General features: G+C 35.4%; 1 protein-coding gene across 1 annotated transcript; it reads right to left on the minus strand.

Annotated features, from left to right (window-relative positions):
- Positions 1–17,061: 17,061 nt before the first annotated feature.
- On the minus strand, positions 17,062–18,084 carry LOC141715042 (uncharacterized). Its single transcript, XM_074518530.1, has one exon. The coding sequence runs from the start codon at positions 18,082–18,084 to the stop codon at positions 17,062–17,064; it is 1,023 nt and encodes a 340-aa protein (XP_074374631.1).
- Positions 18,085–18,734: the final 650 nt, after the last annotated feature.

Genomic DNA, 18,734 nt, shown 5'->3' on the forward strand with positions numbered 1-18,734 from the left:
ATTTAAGTGTCAAGATTTTGAGAGGAGGGATGACACCGATTATTTAGTTGAAGTGAGTAGTGTAGACCATGATTTTTATTATTTATGGGACCAAGCTTTGTTTCTTCTGCTCTTCCAAATTAAGGCCAAATCAGGCTGTGTTTTTGGACTGATCTCCGTTGGGGTTTAGTAAACTCTAGATATGGTTTGTTTTTTTTTTTTGACAAATAAGCTAAATACTCGTTAAAATATTGAAATTAGAACGAACTTTCAAACCGTCAACTACAATATGCATATCGTAAAATAAAAAATAAGTTAAATAAATAACTATTTTATTTTGAGGTCTCTTAAAATATAGAAGATGTAATCTTTTTCAATTTAAAAAGAGTATTATAATTATATCGAATAATTCAATCTACTATAATTGTGAAACTAGTAATATCACAATCGACATTTACATAAATGTCATCTATAATTAGTGATTGAAGAGAAGATTATATTCAAGTGGGGGCACAAAATGATTGTATAAAAAGTTTACAATAATAGTAAATTGAATTAAAAAAGAAACACATTAGATAATATACAAAATTTATACACTTTATTTAAAATTGTGAAATGTGAGCAATTACGCTATCCTTTAGTCTCAAATTTGATTTTAGTCTGATAAATCCCTTATAATATTATATAAATCATCCTAAGAAAAGTTACTAAAATTCGTAACAAGACACATTAAAAATATTAAAACATAACAATAACATTTCAAAAAGATGTGCGCAAACAAGACCAATAATAAGGCTCAATAAGGTCTTATTTAAAAAATATTTTATCTTGATTTCATTCAACTTGATTCAAGAAACTAATATATAAAAGAGAGTATCATAGAGTGAAGGGGATAGAAGATGAATAACTAAAAAATCGAGAAGTAACGGTTAGAACTATGCGAGTCAAATCTCAAAATTTGAGAAAGTGAGAGTACTTTTTCAAGGACGACCGAGTATTAATGTATTATCAAACCTAGCCTCTTAATTTTTATTAGGGGTGTACGCGGTTCGGATCAGATCGGTTTTTGGGTAAAAGTCAAACCAAACCACTAAGAGCGGTTTTAGAAAATTGTCATCAGTAACCGCATTTGCGGTTGCGGTTAACCGCGTCAATTGCGGTTGCGAATTTGCGGTTATTGCGGATCGATTTGCAGTTCAACCACTTATTTTAAAATAATTAATAATTTGTAAAAAAAATAAATTCGGAATATTAATAAATTCAAGTTTAAGTTACTTGATAAATTTACATTCAAAAATAAAATACAAACTAATATTACGTGTGGAGCAAGAATATTAAAAATATACAAAAATATGGAGGCGAGAGAAAAGAAAAAAGAAAAGGATAAAAAAAAAATTACACGTTGATTACATTTTTCATTTATTTGGTTATATATCTTATAATGATTGTGAATATTATGAACGAAGTCCTAACATTAACCTAAGATTAGTTAATAAATGTGTATAATTATTAATTTATATGATATCAACTATATTTTTGAAAATACATTTTATTATAAATATATGTTGCGATTTGCGGTTGCGGTTGCGATTTTGCGATTTTCAAGAATTTAAAACCGCATCCAAAACGCGAATGAGCGGATTTTTAAAATTTAAATCTACAACCAACCCGTGTTTCGCGATTATCCGCAAAATGCGGTCGGTTGCGAGAAATTGGGCGGTTGGATGCGGTTGAGCGGTTAGTCTGTACATCCCTAATTATTAGTGTAGGTATGTTTCTTGTATTAAGTATGCAAGTATGTAGTTTATATACGTTTTTATATAATCGATCTTTCTTCGAATTCTGTTTTTTTAAGTTATATATTTAATTGGATTCAATTTTACTCTTCCCCGTGCTTAAGGTGAGACAATCGGTTATTAATCAAATATTTTGTTAAATTTTACTGATTTCGTTTCGAATGTTCTATTACAGATTTTTCATTTTAATGTATTCCTACTAGTATGAGAAAATCTTCATTCTTGTGTTGTAATGAATACCGTTTTCCTGTTACTTTTCAGCCAAAAAAACACAAAAATAAGGCTCAAGTTGTATTACCCAGACATATATGCCTCCCTGTAAATAAAAATCCATTCAAATTTCAAAAATTTTGAATATGTAAAAGTATATATAAACATTAAAATATATACAGGTTTGAAATGTGGTGATCCAATTAAGATCTATATCTCTTGCAAATCAATTGGAAATTAAGAAGCACGTGAACTAGATGGGCGTAATGAATGAATGAATAGATTAACAAAGTGTTAGGTTTTGTGAGGCTATCTAATGAATCATCTCCCATTCACATCGAAGCGGGATATTTAGTTGCAAACATCATATATATCCAAACATGAGAGTATCTGCTCTCTGTCCAACCTTTGCACAATATTAACTACATGAGAGATTCACACTCGGGGAGTTAAAAAATTCACATGGTAATACACTTAAATAAACACCGAAAAATTAGCCACAGGTTACATCTGGTAACACCTAAACTTTTAATCACCTCGCAAGAGGGACAAGAGCTCAACTGCATGCAACAAACAATTCATTTTAATCTCCACATCCTCCACCACAACCTCCACCATCGCCACCATTACCGGTATCTTTTCCACCACCATCTTCACCGCCATCGCCAAAAGCTCCTAGAATGACCATATTGCCGTTTCTAGCACCACCAGTTTCGACATCATCGCATTGAGCTCCAATGTGTTTACAAAATTTACCCAGTAGAAAAATAAAAACCGGGACTCCACAAAAAACTATTACAAAAAAAGCCAAAAAAGCGAGAAATGCATCCATGACCCCCCGTCTTATCTATTTCTTCAAGTCACACATGCAATTCATTTAGACTTGGATATCAATTCTTTTATTCGTTCATTTATATTCAAAAATCTTGGAACATGTCTACTGAAGTTACGTAGTTGTAGAATATATTAATTTTATGCAGAAATTTCACCTGGATAAGATTAGCCAACAAAGGATACGCTGATGTTAGTACTGATTGGTTAAAAAATTGTTTCGCGTAAGTTTACGATATCGTTTCAGTGACATAGTAGGCAATTTAGCTGCATTTTCGATAGTTGACTTCTTGTATGATGATCGATGCACTTATATGTAAACTGCAGCAACATAACCAAGACCTTGTACAAGCTACTACATATAACTGAGAGATGTTTTCTTTTTTTGCTAATTACAGTGAGATGAACAATATTGCGTGTAAAATTGGGAATAATCAAGTGATTTTAATGAACAAGTCCTGTAATGACTTTCTTCTATAGATATGCTGCAGGAAAATGCTTAGTGCAAGTCCCTTTCAAGAAATCCTGTATGCTCTTCGAATTCCTTTAGCTAATTAATTAAAAATCACCACCAATAATTAATTACCTCAAGGAGATGAGTATCTCTAATGAGCATACTTAAGAATTAAAACGGAATTATTTTCTATATTAGGTTTCTTAATTGACCAAAAACAATCTATGCTTTAGTGTTATCCTTTTATTCAAATATATGAACATGGTGAATTTAAGTTCAAAAATCTAGATCTAGTTTTAACTGTTGAACCTTATACATCTCGTTGTATTAGCACATCCACGTTAATGTTGTTGAATTTGATTTCACTCGGTGCCGATCCCTGACCTGGTGCAAGTAGTGCGACCACACTAGGCTCACTGAACCAGTGTCGGCTCTTCACCTAGTGTTTTAACATCCCTGTATATTCACCATTGATGAACTGAAACAAATGTGTAAAGAGAATGTAGAAGATGAAGACTAACTAAAGCTAAAATTACATTTCAGAAAAAGTGAATTACAAAAAAGGCTATATGCTTTGTTTTATACAGAAGAGACGGAGTTAGTTATGATAAGCTAATGTTCATATCATAACCAACTAAAAACTATCATATCAAGAACTAGTCTACTTATCACATTTCTATTATCTAATAAGCTATCAATAGACTTAATATTCCCCCCTCAGATTGAAGGTGTTGATAGAACATTCAATCTGGACAATAGGTGCAGGTGAGCTTGTCGAGAAAAGCCCTTAGTAAGAATATCTGCCAGTTGATGAGAAGAAGGAACATAAACAGGTTGAATGAGCTTTGCCTGGACTTGCTCCCTGACAAAATGACAATCAATTACAAAATGCTTAGTTTTAGTGTGAAAAACAGGATCAGCTGCAATATCTAGTGCAGCTTGATTGTCACAATGAATCAGGATAGGAGGGGATTGAGGGATTTGAAGTTCAGAAAGAAGTAACAACATCCAGTTCAGTTCACAAGTAGTGTCAGCTATGGATCTAAGCTCAGCCTCAGCAGTGGACTTAGAAACAACCGGTTGTTTTCTGGAAAACCAATTAATGAGAGAAGGACCAAGCAGTAGACACATGCCAGTAGTGCTCCGAGAGGTGTCAAGACAAGCACCCCAGTCACTGTCACAGTAAGCCTCTAGACGCAAAGAAGAAGATGCCGGATAGAAAAGACCTTGAAAAGGAGAACCTTTGAGATATCTGAGAATCCTTTGAACAACACTGAGATGAGGAACTCGAGGAGCTTGAAGAAACTGACTTAAAACATGGACAATAAAAGCTATGTCAGGCCTGGATAATGTCAAGTATAGTAATTTCCCAACAAATTTCCTGTATAAAGTAGGATTATCCAACAAATATCCTTCCTTAGCAGATAGTTTGACAAGAGGATCAACTGGTAATGATAAAGGTTTGCAATCAAGCAAGCCAGCTTCTACAAGAAGATCATGAATGAACTTATGCTGATGTACAAACAAACCAGTAGAATCTCTGTGAATTTCAAGACCCAAATAGTATTTAGCAAGACCAAGATCCTTGATAGTAAAAATATCATGAAGAACCTTTTTAACATGAGTGATAGCAGAAAAATCATTCCCAGTCAAAAGTATATCATCCACATATACTAAAACAATGACAAAAGAACCATTAAACTGCATAGTGAATAGAGAATAGTCTGCAACAGTCTGGTGAAAACCAAGTTGTAATAAAAAAGCCCCAAGCTTCTCAAACCATTGTCTTGAAGCCCGTTTCAATCCATAAATGGATTTTAAAAGTCGACATGCCATATTAGGAGTGCCATAAGCAGGATGACCTTTGGGAATTTCCATGTAGGCTTCTTCAGGTAGATCACCATGTAAAAAAGCATTATTGATGTCAAGTTGATGAATATCCCAATTCTTAGCTGCTGCTAAAGCTAATAGAACTCTAACTGTTGACATCTTAGCTACAGGTGCAAAAGTATTATGATAATCTTGTCCCTCTATCTGAGTATATCCTTTTGCTACTAAACGGACTTTGAATTTGTCAATACTACCATCAGCCAAGTATTTGACTTTGTAAACCCATTTACAGCCAATAATCTTTTTATCAGAGGGAACTGGAACAATTTTCCAGGTAGCATTGGTTTCAAGGGCTGTTAACTCTTTGTCCATAACATCAATCCATCTTGAATCAGAAATAGCTTGATTATATGTGAAGGGTTCAGAAATGACATCTTGAGCACTAGCAGTGCAAGCAAACAAAATAGAAGAAGTATTATGAAACTGATATTTGTCTGCATTAATTGGACATTTGTGTAACAAAACACTATTTGCTTGTGATTGGGAAGGGACAATATGTGAAGAAGGGATAACAAAGTCTTTGAACCAAGAAGGTTGAGCTCTATTTCTTGTGGAAAATCTAGTAGGAATATTCATAGGAGATGGAGAATCATTTGATTCAATAGAAACATCAGATGATGAAGAATCAATGTCAAGAGAGACAGTTTGATCAGAAGAGGTAAAAGAATCAGATTCAGGATTAGTAAGAATTTGATCAGGAAAATAGTCAAGAGGACTACTGATTGTTTCATGTAAAACAACAATAGAAGGTGAAAAGGGTAGTTCAGAATGACAGATAGATTGTTTAAATGGAAAAATATCCTCATGAAATATAACATGTCTTGAAATGTGAAATGTTTTAGTGACTGGATCATAAAGCTTATAGCCATTCTGATGCATAGGATATCCCACAAAAACTGTTGGAATAGCTCTTGGAGCCATTTTATCAGATGTGTGAATAAACATATATGCTTGACAACCAAAAACCTTCATATTACTATAATTTGGCAATTCTCCAAACAATTTTTCATAAGGGCTCTTAAAACCTAAAACTGAATGTGGAATTCTGTTAATAAGATAGGATGAGGTAAGAAGACATTCACCCCACAAAGAGACTGGTAAATTACCCTGAAACCTGAGAGCCCTAGTCATCTCTAACAAATTTCTGTGTTTTCTTTCCACTCTCCCATTTTGTTGGGGAGTGTTAGGACAAGAACTTTGATGAATTGTGCCATTAGCAGTAAGAAAAGAAAGTAAATCATTATTGAAAAATTCTCCACCATTATCTGTTCTTATGCATTTGACAGAAGTATGAAATTGTTTTTCAACATAAGCAAAAAAATCTTTCAAACACTGAATCACATGATGCTTAGTAGGAATCAAAATAGTCCATATTGCTCTTGAAAAATCATCTACAAGAGTCAAAAAAAATCTGCAACCATTGCAAGTGGGAGTCCTGTATGGACCCCAAACATCACAATGTAACAAATCAAAACAAGCTAAAGATTCAGATTGACTTGAAGGAAAAGGCAATTTGCATTGTTTTGCCAATGGACAAATATTACAAGGAACTGAAGAATGTTGTACATTAAGATCTGGAATTTTTGATAAAACTGAAAATGGCACATGACCTAGTCTTTTATGCCATAGAACATGAGAATTATCATGTGACACATTTAGAACAGCAGATTGCGGAGAGATGTTGATATGTTGATATAAACCACCTGAAATACTACCAAGAACCAATGCCTCCTTCTGGGCTTGGTCCTGCATATAACAGGTAGTTGGGGTGAAAAATACAGAACAAGTTAATTGAGAAGATAATTTGCTGACAAAAAGCAAATTAAAAGCAAAAGAAGGAATGAATAAAACATCCTTAAACACTACAGAAATAGAATGTAGTGTGACAGAACCAGTGTGTGTTACTGAAACAACTGTTCCATTGGGAAAATTAACAGATATAGGTGGATTAATCATAACAACATCATGCATGAAATCAAGACTGCAGCACATATGATTTGTCGCTCCTGTGTCAATAATCCAGACGTTTCTTGCAATGTTCACAGAAGAGTGAAAAAAGAAAGCAGTACCTGCTATATTAGCAGAGAAATTGTAAGGAGATGATTGTGAATGTGCAGTAGCTGTCTTATCTTTGTTCAATGATTCAAGAAGAGTATGCATTTGGTTTTGTAAAGCTTCCATTTGAACCTGCATTTGAGATTGAACATTGCTTGACATCTGGGAAGCTTGGGAAGCCTGACCTGAGACTGGAGCATATAGATTGTCTTTCTGATGATTCTGAAATTTTGGATTGTAGGTAGTTTTCCTTCTTCCTTTGTTATTAGGGTGAAAAGGATGGTCAGAAGGGTATCCAACTAATCTGTAACACTTTTCTTTAGTATGTCCCTTGACATGACAATGAGAACACTCAACAGCATTCCTGTCAGAAGAAAACTTGGAAGAAGGAAAGCTAATAGCATTAGTATGCTTGGGAAGGTTAACCATCATAGAGATAGGAGTTGTAACTGTAGAATGAGTTTGTCTTTGTCTTTCCTCTTGTTTGATAAGCATAAAAGCTTGATTAACAGTTGGCCATGGATTCATCATAAGTAACTGACCTCTGGCAGCAGTGAAACTGGAATACAGACCCATGAGAAACTGAATCAACCTTGTTTTTTCAATTTGTGCTTCCCATTCTTTGATAGCACCACAGTTACATTTGATGACAGGTTCTAAAGCTCTTAATTCATCCCAATAGCCTTTCAATTTGTGGAAGTAAAGTTCAACAAAATCAGTACCTTGCACTAGTTTGAATAGATCACGCTGAGTCTCATAGATTTTATGACCACTAACTACAGCAAAACGTTCATTCAATTCATTCCAAACACTGCAAGCATCATCCATATAATTCATACTGCTGTTAATTTCATCAGACACTGTATTTAGTATCCATGTTATCACCATATCATTTACTCGTTTCCAATGAGCAAACAGTGGTGAGTCAACACTGGGAGCCACAAAAACTCTATTAACAATGACTAATTTGTTCTTAGCAGACAAAGCAATTTGCATAGAACGTTTCCAGGTGGCATAGTTTTCTGTACCTAAAAGTTTCTTTGAAATCAAAATCATGCCAGGTTGATCATTGTTGTGTAGAAATAGTGGATGAGCATTATTCTTTATTGATTGAACACTATCATTCTGTGAAGAATGTTGTTGACGATCATTTGGATCAACAGATCCAGAAGGTGTACTCATAGTATTGTTATTAAAGCCTAAAACTGCATTAGCATAAGAATACGTCTTGCTTGTGTGCTTAAAGGACATTAATATGGCACAATTGAAGTACAACTGCTAGAATTTCATCAACAATCAAATCGAAAAGAAGATCTAAGTTGTATCAAGAAAACGATTGCGAAAAAATGAAAAACGAGAAGATTATGCACAGGATAAAGAAGAGAAAACACCGTTATTCATGTAAAACTATGGAGAGTCACGAACAACAAGAGACGTTGCAGAGAGAGAGAGATCGAGGGAGATCGAGAGAGAAGAGATCGTGATTTCAACTACGATCTACGAAATAACAGCTCGTTGTGTTTGCTTTGCAGAATCTATAAGCTCTGATACCATTTTAACATCCCTGTATATTCACTATTGATGAACTGAAACAAATGTGTAAAGAGAATGTAGAAGATGAAGACTAACTAAAGCTAAAATTACATTTCAGAAAAAGTGAATTACAAAAAAGGCTGTATGCTTTGTTTTATACAGAAGAGACGGAGTTAGTTATGATAAGCTAATGTTCATATCATAACCAACTAAAAACTATCATATCAAGAACTAGTCTACTTATCACATTTCTATTATCTAATAAGCTATCAATAGACTTAATATAGTGCACATAGTGCGACCGCACTAAGTTCACTGAACCAGTGCCGGCTCCCATCTAGTGCAACTAGCGCGACCGAGTAGACTCACATAATCCACGGGCCCAAAATTTTTAATTTTAATTTTTACACATATACACCTGAGTTGAGTATACGAAGTAACATGCATATGTTTTCTTACTTTCAAATTTGAAGGCTAAATATATTCAAGGACTCGCATCAATTGTCCACACACGTGCTTGTTTGAGCATAATCGCTGACTTGCTTGTAAAAGGTTCGTGTTTACATTTAATTTTCATTTTATTTAATTTTTAAAAAGGATCAAAATAAATTGTTGCACTAGGCCTATAAAGCTTCAGGATCGGCCATGATTTCACTGAACTTAAGAAATCATGCATTATTGGTTAATGTTTGTTTCCAGGTCCTGCACCACGCTCATCTTACTGAACTTAATGCTTAGCCAAGCCTATATATTAAGGGTATCATTTGTATGATGAGTTGATTAGCAGCTCCTGTACTCTGCAGTCCAGGTCTAACCATCTGTGATGCTTTATAAACTCCGACAATATCTCTCCTCTTTCGTATCAGCATAATCAAAATAATTTATAGAAATGAAATCAAGATATATATAATGATTTTCCAACAAATTTTTCATATATTATCAAATGCAAGAAATGCAAATTGCTACCACGCCTACCAGGCGGGTAATTACAACTTAGTGACTCTGCAGGTTAACCGTACCAGCAAAATGAACTAAGATAAATAGCTTTTAAGATGATATGGAAGAGTGTTGTATGGTCAATATAATTAGGGTTTTAAGATGATAAGAAAGAATATAGTTTTCTTTCTTGCAAGTTGATACAATGGAACCTTAAAAAGTGAAAATGAAACTAGCAAGATTTTAAGGATTCACAAACACGCGGGAAATTAACATAAACATATCGAAGAGACCTAAATTCCATTCCATCCGTTAGGAGATGCATGGCATCTTATGCTATGTTTGTTTCTGGAACTCTAAAATCCAGTTGACAGCAAATTGACACATTGTTTTCTTCATCTTATGTCAACGTTCTCCTCTGAAACAAAAATTATAAATTTTACAAGTAACCCCTATTGTGTACAAAATTAAATGAATTTGAAAATCCAAACAAGGAACCTTTTACAAATATACTGAAGGAACTCACCTCAGTTTTCCTGAAAAGTGTATTCCGATCAAAGAGCATTTCCAGCTTCAGTTCCTTGACTTTTTCAATCTCTAGCTTGGCAACTTTTTCACGGGTGAATGTGCATGCTGGAAGCTTGTAATTAATTTATCAACATGTCACCATCTCACGGTTCAATGAATTCCCCATTAGGCCCAAAGATTATAAGTGAAGGAATTTCTTCCCACTCATCCAGATGAAGATTATAGCCAAAAAAGCGCTTCAACTTTCTATAAGCCGGCCTTTAAACGGGAGTGCCAACCAGGGCATTGAGTTAAACTTTTTTCAAAAGAACTCTTCATTTGTGAATCACACAGCAACATCTGTGTCATAAAGATATATAAGCACAACCCCGAACTCATTTTTATTCTCTGCAAACTCCTCGGAAGCCAATTTAATATCTGCTGTGAGCCTACTAAGAGTTTTATCCTCTTCATTAAAAACTAGAGTTACAACCTTCTCTTCAAGAGCTTCAATAAGTAGTAACCAAGCAGTAATTGTAAGATACATCATACACAGGTGATCATTTAATTTCACAATTCAAATGAAATAGGTAATATACTCATATGTAAATTACAATGATATTCAAACCCTGATAAACACTAGCGTTTTACCTTAAACCCTTTGTTTGAGATGACATAATCACCTTCTGTAGAATCTAAGAGCATTTTGAAAGATGGTTGCTCCACAGTTGCAATATCTTGAGATTCCAGCAACTGTATTCTTCCATCACTGAATATTCTTTTTCTGAAAATTCGACTGAGCTCATAGATTTGTACATGTGGCTGTAAATTGAACCGGAGTCATACCCATGGGCCATGAGATAGAGATACATTGCATCTACGTCCCAAAGAAGACAAGTAACCAAAGTTAGTTCTCTAAACGTTTCCCTACTCCCACGCCATTCTTTAGTTCTCGACAAACCAACTTAATTACGTATGATCAGATCTCCAAATACTTGGCTTTTTAAAATTTCCCAACTTTTTGTGCACAATTATGATTCACGCATCTTATTTACTTAAAAATATATAGTGCTTTAATCTGATTGATATATAGAGTAATTTGATTTTAAATTTTATCTATTGCAGAGGTTTAAACATACGTTTTAGATTGCAAATTCAAACTGAATACGCTGTATATATACATACACACTATAATCTTGTCAGCTGGACTGCATAAATGGGCTACAATGATCACTGATTGTACGACATATGGTAGCTCCGTAGAACCTTTAGTCATGTAAAAGTGGACGACACAAATTCTGTATAATCTACAGTCAACCTCCTCCACCACCACCTCCGCCTCCACATCGACCTCCATGATTCACTGCCGCACAAATCAAAGACAGTAGTACAAAAACAACGGCTAAACAGGCAAATATTATAAATACAGTATTAAATCCTTCCATACCCATCTATTTCTTCAAATCCTTTATGTTATATTTACACGGTAAATACAAAAGACCTTGTTATACTCTGGTGCGCTCTTTGATTGATTTCTAGGCAGTAGAAAAATTGAACTTCAAAGAAGGAAACTTCATAGCTAGTAACAGTAGATTATACATCTCTTTCGTGCAATTTAACAATTTAGTTTCAAGTCATTTTCGAGAAATAATTTGCTGTAATTATATACTCACTCTGCTAGCAGCAAAATAACCAAGACCTTGTATATAATCTATACATACCATGTCCATCATATCAACTGCATCATGTAAAGGGAATAATCAAGTTGTTTTTCGTTCTTTCTCACTTATTGACAATATAACAATTTAGTGGTGGAAAACAAAGTTAATAAACATCCTCAGTTCTAGAATATAGACTTGAGTCTGTTTTCTAATTTTTCTATGCTAGGCAATAAATGGTATTATACATCTATACAATTTGGATTGCTACATCTTATTTCTGTCATCATATAATGGTGCTTAACCCCTTCTACATAAAGCTTTTTCTGTCATTATATTATATAGTGTTAACCGATAGGACCTCTACATTGGTATCCTAAGCCACCATTTCTTATAAGAGTCTACTGTAAATTATCCAAAAACACTTTCTATCTTAAAAGGAAATCATTGTACTTCGACTTATAAATTAAATTAAATAACTTTAAGTGACAAGTAATTCCTATAAAATTTGGACAGACATGCTCTCCATTTCATTATATGAAATCTCATAGCATGGTAAGATAGGATAATAATAAACTAATCAAAAAGACTTCCTGGGAATGTACAACAGCCATGTGAAGTTCTAAATTATTTTGTAACAAAATGTCAAGCACTGTTTATGTTTGGGGTTTAAAGCTCCCCCCCCCCCCCCCCCACCCTGTATGTAATCAAACCACAAGTATACACTAATTAGAAGTAACATGTACAGAACCACGACAGAAATTACCATATCAAACTCATTGCATCTCATCATAATCAGACCCTTCACAGTAATCAACTTTCCTTAAGGTCGTAACTCAATGCCTTGATGCGGTGACTAGTTGCACATCAAGTGAATCTGAAACAAGCTTATAAACTTGTTTCAAGCCTACAATGAGACTGTTAAAATTTAAGTTTTTACCAGTGATTGTATCTTATATATGAAATCCGTTGTAATTAGCTCCCCCATTTCGTAACTAGTGATTTTATCTTATATATGAAATCCGTCGTAATTAGCTTCCCCATATAGGTAAATTTATGCATTATATACTAGTGATTGTATCTATGCTAAGCACCAACATGCGTAAAAAATTTACAAACACGAATGTAGCTAAGAAAGTTTAATTGAACAAGACCTAAACATAAACACCAAGTTGTACATAGCAGGAGTGACTAATCACTTGTCTGATGGGTTAATTCATTAAAATTGACTTTTAAAAAATGATGATAAAGAGGGGGAATCAGAGAGCAATGTGAGCATAATCAAGCAGTAGGCATGTGATAGAAGCTCGGCACAGCAACAAATAAATGGCTGCACCAGGAGAACATTCTGGACAAGCAATTACACCTGTCATAAGTACCTGCTATAACTCATCATTCCCCCCCTTTCTAGCAAAATTACTAAATTAATAAATCTGCAGAAAATTAAACATATAAGCTGGTAAAAATTGCTCAATTAAATGTAAAATGTATGTAAGATAGTTGCAGGCATAAAAGAAAAGACTGTGAAATATGAGAGGTTAAAAAAACATGAATTCGAAAAATAGAAACAAATGAATACAAGAATTACATAACAAAGCTTTCAAATTTTAAAAACTGGAACTGAAGAGCAAAATAAATTGACAGCAACAGCTATCTCATCATAGATATAATCATGAATCAATGATATAAACAGAATGAATGCAGAGAATAAAGTAGAAAGATAAAATATATTGTAACTTGTTGGGACAGATCCCTTTGTTCAGCATATATAGCCTGGTTCACATAAAGACAAAAACTTATCCATACAAAACGGTAATGATAAAACTGAATGAAAAGCAATGAGTCAGAGTGAGCTGTCATTCTTCATGAGCTGGCCATGTATTATTCCATTTCTCTCCTTAACACTCCCCCTCAAGTTGACAAGAAGGAACTGAATTGGTTAGCTTGCGAACATGAGCCTGATGCAGCTTGACTGGAAGAATTTTGGTAAGAATGTCAGCAACTTGCTGTGTGGAGGACACCTTTGCTATAGATATATTGCCAGCTTTTAATTCATCTCTGACATAGTGACAATCTATGTCAATATGTTTGGTTTTCTCATGTAGGACCGGGTTCGCAGCTATTGTTATGGCCGCCTGATTGTCACAATTTAAGACAGCAGGTGGAAGATTATGAATGCCAAGATCCTTCAGTAGAGCAGTGAGCAAGGTAACTTCACATGTTGTGAGTGCCATCGATCTATACTCCGCCTCTGTTGAGCTTCTAGCCACTACTGTCTGTTTTTTAGATTTCCAAGATATTGGAGATGAGCCAAAGAAGATGCAGTAGCCAGATGTGGATCTTCTGGTTATAGGGCAGATGGCCCAGTCACGGTCACAATATGCAGTGAGCTGGGCGGCTCCAGATGCAGCTAGCAATATGCCCTGACTTACAGTTCCAACCAGGTACCTCAAAAGCCTTTTTGCAGTCTGATAGTGTACTGTTGTTGGAGAGTGCATGAACTGGCTGAGCAATTGTACAGAGAAGGCTATATATGGCCTTGTTATTGTGAGGTATATTAACTTCCCCAAGAGTCTTTGATAGATGACAAGTTGAGGGAGAAGATCACCTTTGTCATGAGTAAGTTTGAGATGAGAATCCAGGGGCAAGTTTAGTGGTTTAGCTTTAGACATACCATATTCCTCAAGAAGATCTTTAGTATACTTCTGTTTAGAGATAAAAAAGCCACTGACAGATCTATCCATTTCAAGTCCTAGAAAGTATTTTGCAGGCCCCAAGTCCTTGATGTGAAACTTATTAGAGAGCATTTTCTTGAGATGACTGATTTGAGTGTTGTCATTTCCACAAATCAGAAGATCATCCACATAGGCAAGCACCACTGTTATGTTTGCAGCTGAGTTTCTCAAAAACAAGCTAGCATCAGATTTTGATTGAACACAATTCAAGTCAATAAGAGTAACAGACAATTTTGAGAACCATTGTCTTGGAGCTTGACGCGGCCCATACAAAGACTTGTGCAGCAGGCATACAATCAAAGGATTAGTCTTGAGCAAGGTTTGATGATGTTGAATTTTGCATCCAGAGTGAGTGTAACCCTGTGGTAATTTCATGAATACAGTTTCATGTAAATCACCATACAAGAATGCGTTTGTAACGTCCATGTGGACTGTGTCCCAATTTGCAAGAGCAACAACTGCTAGTAAGGTCCAGACAGTAGTGAGCTTAGCTACAAGGGCATTGGTCTCAGCAAAATCTTCTCCATATGTCTGATTGCAACCCAGTATAACAAGTCTAGCTTTCTTCGTTCAACAGTGCCATCTGCTTTAAACATTGTCTTATAAACCCATTTACACCCTATGGCTTTCTTGTGAGGAGGTAGTGTAGTAATAGTCCAAGTGTGATTCGTTTCTAATGCCATGAGTTCAGTATTCATAGCCTCCACCCAACCTGGATCTGTGACACCCTCTTTGAAATAAATTGGATCAGTGGTGGTTGCAAGGGTGGATAAGAGACAGTGGAATTGAGGTTGAGCTATAGTGAAAGCCAAATTTGAGACTTGAGGTATATCATTTGACTTGGTGAGAGAACAACTGGCATGAAAGGTTTTATAATTCTGAAACCAGGCTGGGCTTTGTCGAGTTCGATTGGATCTTCTTACAGGCAAAGGCTCAGGTTGAGTTGTATCAGGTGAAGGGATGCTGTCATTTGGTTCAGGAGTTGGAGATTGAGTTGTCAGAGACGGAGATAATGGGGAGACTTCATCTGTCAAACTAAAAGAGAAGTCATCATCATCAATTCCAGGTGGTGGCTGAATGATTGTTTCAGTGACTGACAGAGGTTTCATGTAATTGGACAGAGAGTCTGGGTGATAGGGAAAAATAGATTCGTGAAATTTCACATCTCTTGAGATGAAAGTAGTTTGAGTAAGTAGATTTAACAGTTTGTACCCCTTTTTCAGAGGTGGGTAACCAAGAAATAAACAAGGAACAGCTCGATGTGATATTTTATCTGTTGTAAAAGTGGGGTTGTGTGCAAAAGCTAAGCAGCCAACAACTTTCAGGTGAGAATAAGTGGGGGGTTTGTTGTGTAGAACATATTAGGGTGTAGAATTATGCAACACTGGGGTAGGTAGTCGATTGATGATGTGCACAGCAGCTTGGACACAATCACCCCACAATGATACATGTAGATGAGCTTGAAAATGAATATATCTTGCTATTTCTAGGATGTGACGGTGTTTTCTCTCAACCCTAGCATTTTGCTGGGGTTTATGAGAGCAAGAGGTTTGATGCAAGATACCATTGGCATGAAAGAATTGAATAAAGTTTGAATCAACAAATTCCATGGCATTATCTGAACGAACATTCTTAATCCTTTTATGAAAATGAGTTTGGGCATAGCTGTGAAATGCTTTAAAAATGGAGAAAGCATCAGATTTATGGGCCAGCAGAGAAATCCATGTATGCCTGCTGTGATCGTCTACCATTGTCAAAAAATACTTGTGATTACCTTGAGTAGGAATTTTATAAGGTCCCCAAGTGTCAATGTGGATCATTTCAAATATTTCAGAGGCATATGAATCACTAAGTGGGAAAGGTAGGTTTGTGAACTTTGCCATAGGGCAAGTCACACAGGTTTGGCTTGGACTGTTTGAGGTTGTTATTTCAGGGATCTGTTTAATTTTAGCAACAGGTACATGACCTAGACGATGGTGCCAAACACTTATAGAAGCATCACAGGTAGATTCAACAGCAGAATTTAAACAAGTAATAGAAGATATATTGTGTTTAGACAACCAAGACAAAGGATCCTCAGTATTAACCAGATAGTATAGACCCTGTTTGGCCTTTCCTACAGCTTTGATGGTTTTAGTGAGGTTATCAATAATCACACAGTGTGTGGGGAGGAATTTAACTTCACGATTGCAGTGCTTAATAAGTTTCTGAACAGATAACAGATTATGCTTAAAGAAGGGCACACAAAGCACATTTTTCAAACAGAGACCATTGGAAAGAATTGTGTTACCAGTATAAGTTATCTTGGCTGTAGCTCCAGTAGGAAGTTTGATATGTGTAGCAGTGGTCACAGGAGTTGGAGAATCAAGATTGATTAAATATGGTGTCATATGATCGGAAGCCCCAGAATCAATTATCCAATCTCCAGCCGCAACACTTGCATTGTGACATGTCATCATCCCAGATAGTTGTATTAGTTATGCTAGCTGTTCAGGTGTAAACAAAGTGGTATCTGCAGATGATGATGCTGCAGATTGAGCCACATTTGCAGATTTAAAATGTTGAGGTTGTCTTTGATTTCCAGACCATCGAGCTCTGTTTCCTTGAGTAGTTGTATACGAAGACTTGTTCTGGGTAATGGGGTTAGGACCTTTGTATTTTGGATGCCATCCGGGATAGCCAATATGAGACCAACACCGATCTTGTGTATGACCCTTTCCTCCACAAGCAGTGCACTGATAGATTTTTGGTGTTGAGGGTATACCTTTGCTGTACATAGCTAGTATATCATGATCAGGAGCTTTAGGTGATGTCAAGATTTCTCTTTGAGCTTCCTCCTGTTGTAGAATGGTTGTAGCATTTTCAACATTGGGTAGAGGATTATTCAACAACAGCTGACTCCTTTGGGCTGAATAAATCTCATTGAGACCATTTAAAAACTGAAATAGCTTAAATTCCTCTTTCTGCAACTCAATTTCAGACATTAGTTTCTTAATCTCAGGTGTGATTGCAACCACAGTTGGCAAAGCATTCAAAGAGTCCAGTTCCTCCCATACAGTTCTCATTGCAGTGTAATAATCATTAACAGACAAGTCATTTTGCTTAATATCATATAACTCTTTACTCAACTTATATTTTCGAGAACCATTTGATACTGAAAAATGTTGCTCTAGATTTAGCCAGATTTCTCTAGAGGTAGTCATATAGATAATAGATTTTCTAATAGTTGATGAGACATTGGAAGTGAGCCAAGAAATTACCATGTTGTCACAAGTATCCCACATTTCAGCTTTAGATGTATCATTAGTAGATCTCTCCACAGTGCCCTTGACAAACCCAAGTTTGCATTTTGAAGTGAGACCAATCTCGAGATATCTTTTCCAAGATCTGTAGTCTGAACTACCTTGTAATTTATCGACTTGAATAGATGTAGCCCCATCTGAAGGGTGTAGAAACAAAGGATTCAACATATCTTGGAATGAGATCCTGGAATTAGACATGGTTTAAAAAGTAGATCTGAAACCCCAAGGAAAGATTGTAAAAGAAAGATTAAGTTTTTAAACCTTGAAATCAAGAAAACAACAGATCTATTTGTAGAAAGACTGGCTCTGATACCATGAAGAGCAAAATAAATTGACAACAACGGCTATCTCATGATAGATATAATCATGAATCAATGATACAAACAGAATGAATGCAGAGAATAAAGTAGAAAGATAAAATATATTGTAACTGCATTGTTGGGACATATCCCTTTGTTCGACATATATAGCCTGGTTCACATAAAGACAAAACCTTATCCATACAAAACGGTAATGATGAAACTGAATGAAAAGCAATGAGTCAGAGTGGGCTGTCATTCTTCATTAGTTGGCCATGTATTATTCCATTTCTCTCCTTAACAGGAACTTCAAATCTGAAGCAATAGTTAGGGACTTAGGGTATGTGAAGTGATGATAAAGACAGAGTGAACTACTATGAGGGCGAGGAACGCCGTCAGTCACGCCTCTGGACCCAAAGATTTGTATTTTTGAAAGCCTTATTCTCAATCTTAATTCTTAGGTCAAATATATTGGGCCTGTTTAAATTATTTAAAATCAGTATATCACATGTAATCTAAATGTAATCTTACTAATTACCTACTCCCTTC

This window comes from Apium graveolens, chromosome 3 (assembly GCF_009905375.1).
Source record: "Apium graveolens cultivar Ventura chromosome 3, ASM990537v1, whole genome shotgun sequence".
In the NCBI taxonomy this organism is placed as follows: Eukaryota; Viridiplantae; Streptophyta; class Magnoliopsida; order Apiales; family Apiaceae; genus Apium; species Apium graveolens.

Bases quoted from the DNA above. Each gene is read 5' to 3' on its own strand.
- LOC141715042 (XM_074518530.1), bottom strand. From the start codon at position 18,084: ATGTCTAATTCCAGGATCTCATTCCAAGATATGTTGAATCCTTTGTTT.